Raw genomic sequence first — 3,263 nt, 5'->3', positions numbered from 1 at the left:
GTCTGTCACTAACGCCCAGCACTTGCGAGTCTGAAGCACGTCACAGTCATTCATTACCGGAATCCTACTCGGAATACCACAGACAAGGTTAGACTTTCCGGATTCCCAGGATCCTACTCGGAATACCACAGACAAGGTGAGACTTTCCGGATCCTCATAAATGCCGCCATCTATCTAGCTTATACCACGAAGATTCTGTTGGGGAATCTAAGAGATACACATTCAAGCTCTGTTGCATGTAGAACGGAAGTGGTTGTCAATCACTTGCGTTCATAAGTGAGAATGATAATGAGCGTCACATAATCATCACATTCATCATGTTCTTGGGTGCGAATGAATATCTTGGAATAAGAATAAGAGAGAATTGAATAAAAGAAAATAGAATTGCATTAATACTTGAGGTACAGAAGAGCTCCACACCCTTAATCTATGGTGTGCAGAAACTCCACCGTTGAAAATACATAAGTAAAAGGTTCAGGCATGGCCGAATGGCCAGCTCCCATAACGTGATCAATAGCCTCTTAGGATGAAAAATAAAACAAAACTGAGACCAAAGATGTCTAATACATTAGTAAATCATCCTATTTATAATAAAGTAGCTCCTAAGGTTTACATGAGTAAGTAATTGATGCATAAATCCACTTTCGGGGCCCACTTGGTGTATGCTTGGGCTGAGCTTGATCAATCCACGTGCTGAGGCTTCTCTTGGAGTTGAACTCCGAGTTATGACGTGTTTTGGGCGTTCAACTCCGGATCATGACGTTTTTCTGGCGTTTAACTCCAGACAGCAGCATAAACTTGGCGTTCAACGCCAAGTTACGTCGTCAATTTCCGAATTAAGTATGGACTATTATATATTGCTGGAAAGCCCTGGATGTCTACTTTCCAACGCCATTGAGAGCGCGCCAATTGGAGTTCTGTAGCTCCAGAAAATCTATTTCGAGTGCAGGGAGGTCAGATTCCAACAGCATCAGCAGTCCTTTTGTCAGCCTTTTTCAGAGTTTTGCTCAAATCCCTCAATTTCAGTCAGAATTTACCTGAAATCACAGAAAAATACACAAACTCATAGTAAAGTCCAGAAATGTGAATTTAACATAAAAACTAATGAAAACATCCCTAAAAGTAGCTTGAACTTACTAAAAACTACCTAAAAACAATGCCAAAAAGCGTATAAATTATCCGCTCATCAGATACCATGGCTAACCCAAGAGGGGAATGCAAAGCCATAACTCTAAGAAGTGGGAAGGTTGTAGAGGAAGGAACCCCAAGCAAAGATAATCATGATGAGGTTGCATCAAAGCATGGGAACGAGGGTGAAGGGGAGATCCCAGCTTCACCTCCACCAAAACCAGTCTTGAAGCCCTATGTGCCAAAGGCACCATACCCACAAAGACTGAGAAAAGATGGGAAGGATGGCCAGTTCTCTAAGTTCCTAGAGATCTTTAAGAGGCTCCAAATTAACATACCATTTGCTGAGGCATTAGAACAAATGCCACTTTATGCCAAGTTCTTAAAGGAGCTTATAACCAAAAAAAGGAACTGGGAGGCAAAAGAGACCATAGTATTGACTGAGGAATGCAGTGCCATCATACAGAAGAAGCTGCCTCAAAAGCTGAAAGACCCAGGGAGTTTTCAAATCCCCTGCATCATAGGGGACATCACTATTGAGAAAGCTTTGTGTGATTTGGGAGCTAGCATAAATCTTATGTCTCTAACCATGATGAGAAGGATGAAGATTGAGGAAGCCAAGCCAACAAGAATGGCACTCCAATTGGCTGACAGAACATTTAAGTTTCCACATGGGGTGGTGAAAGACTTGCTAGTGAAAGTAGGAGAATTTATTTTCCCTGCTGATTTCGTTGTGCTGGACATGGAAGAAGATGCCAACACGTCAATTATCCTAGGAAGACCATTTCTAGCTACAGCTGGAGCCATCATTGATGTGTAGAAAGGGGAACTAGTCTTGAGATTGCATGAAGAGAAAATGGTCTTCAACGTCTTTAAAGCAATGAGTTACCCCAAAGAATCCATAGGAGAATGCATGCTGGTAGACATCATGGAACAGATAGTTCAAGAAGTCATGGAAGAAAAACAATTTGGAAAAAGCATTGAGCTAGAACAAGCACCAGATGGAGAACTACCACAAGCAACCATGAGGAACTCAATCATGCCAACTACCACAGACAACAAAGATGCAGAGCCACCAAAACTAGAGCTGAAAGCCTTACCACCCAGCTTGAAATATGCATATCTGGGTGCTAACAACACTCATTCAGTCATCATAAATTCAAGTCTGAGTAAGGAACAAGAAGAGGAACTTATCCAAGTGCTGAGACAACACAAGGATGCCATAGGCTGGACACTTGCAGATTTAAAGGGGATTAGTCCTTCAATGTGTATGCATAAAATCTTACTTGAAGCGGATGCCAAATCCTCAAGACAGCAATAAAGGAGGCTGAACCCAACTATGACTGAAGTGGTTCAGAAAGAAGTGTTAAAATTGTGGCAAGCAGGGGTGATCTACCCCATCTCAGACAGCCCTTGGGTAAGCCCAGTGCAAGTAGTCCCTAAGAAGGGAGGGATCACTGTTGTTGCAAATGAGAAGAATGAATTGATACCCACAAGGACAGTGACCAGATGGCGTATGTGCACTGGCTACCGGAAACTTAATGAAGCCATCTGGAAGGATAACTTTCCCCTACCCTTCATGGACTAGATGCTTGAAAGATTGGCAGGACATGAGTATTATTGTTTCCTGGATAGATATTCGGGCTACAACCAAATTGTTGTAGACCCCAAAGATCAGGAAAAAACTTTATTTACTTGTCCATATGGTGTCTTTGTTTATAGGAGAATGCCCTTTGGATTGTGCAATGCACCTGCAACATTCCAAAGGCGCATGCTCTCCATTTTTTAGATATGATTGAGAAGTTCATAGAAGTATTTATGGACGACTTCTCTGTGTTTGAGAACTCATATTCTGATTGCCTATACCATCTTAGTCTTGTGCTAAAAAGGTGTCAAGAAACCAACCTGGTTTTAAATTGGGAGAAGTGCCATTTTTTGGTGACTGAAGGGGTGGTTCTTGGTCACAAGATTTCAAAAGATGGCATAGAAGTAAACAGAGCAAAAGTGGAAGTAATTGAAAAATTACCTCCATCTTGCAATGTCAAAGCAATCAGAAGCTTTTTGGGACACGCTGGGTTCTACAGGAGGTTTATTAAAGATTTTTCAAAGATTACAAAACCTCTAGCAACCTACTT

At 41.7% G+C, this 3,263-nt stretch overlaps 1 protein-coding gene across 1 annotated transcript; it reads left to right on the top strand.

Moving 5' to 3' along the window:
* The first annotated feature begins 1,195 nt into the window (after positions 1 to 1,195).
* On the top strand, positions 1,196 to 1,948 carry LOC130966503 (uncharacterized). The gene is made up of 2 exons (XM_057891314.1): positions 1,196 to 1,679; positions 1,815 to 1,948. Exons 1-2 carry the CDS (start codon positions 1,196 to 1,198, stop codon positions 1,946 to 1,948), a joined length of 618 nt encoding a protein of 205 aa, XP_057747297.1.
* The last annotated feature ends 1,315 nt before the right edge of the window (positions 1,949 to 3,263 follow it).

The sequence above is a fragment of the Arachis stenosperma genome, chromosome 3, assembly GCF_014773155.1.
Source record: "Arachis stenosperma cultivar V10309 chromosome 3, arast.V10309.gnm1.PFL2, whole genome shotgun sequence".
In the NCBI taxonomy this organism is placed as follows: Eukaryota; Viridiplantae; Streptophyta; class Magnoliopsida; order Fabales; family Fabaceae; genus Arachis; species Arachis stenosperma.
The sequence above is the reverse complement of the archived record's forward strand: the minus strand, read 5'-3'. Positions and strand labels throughout refer to the sequence as shown.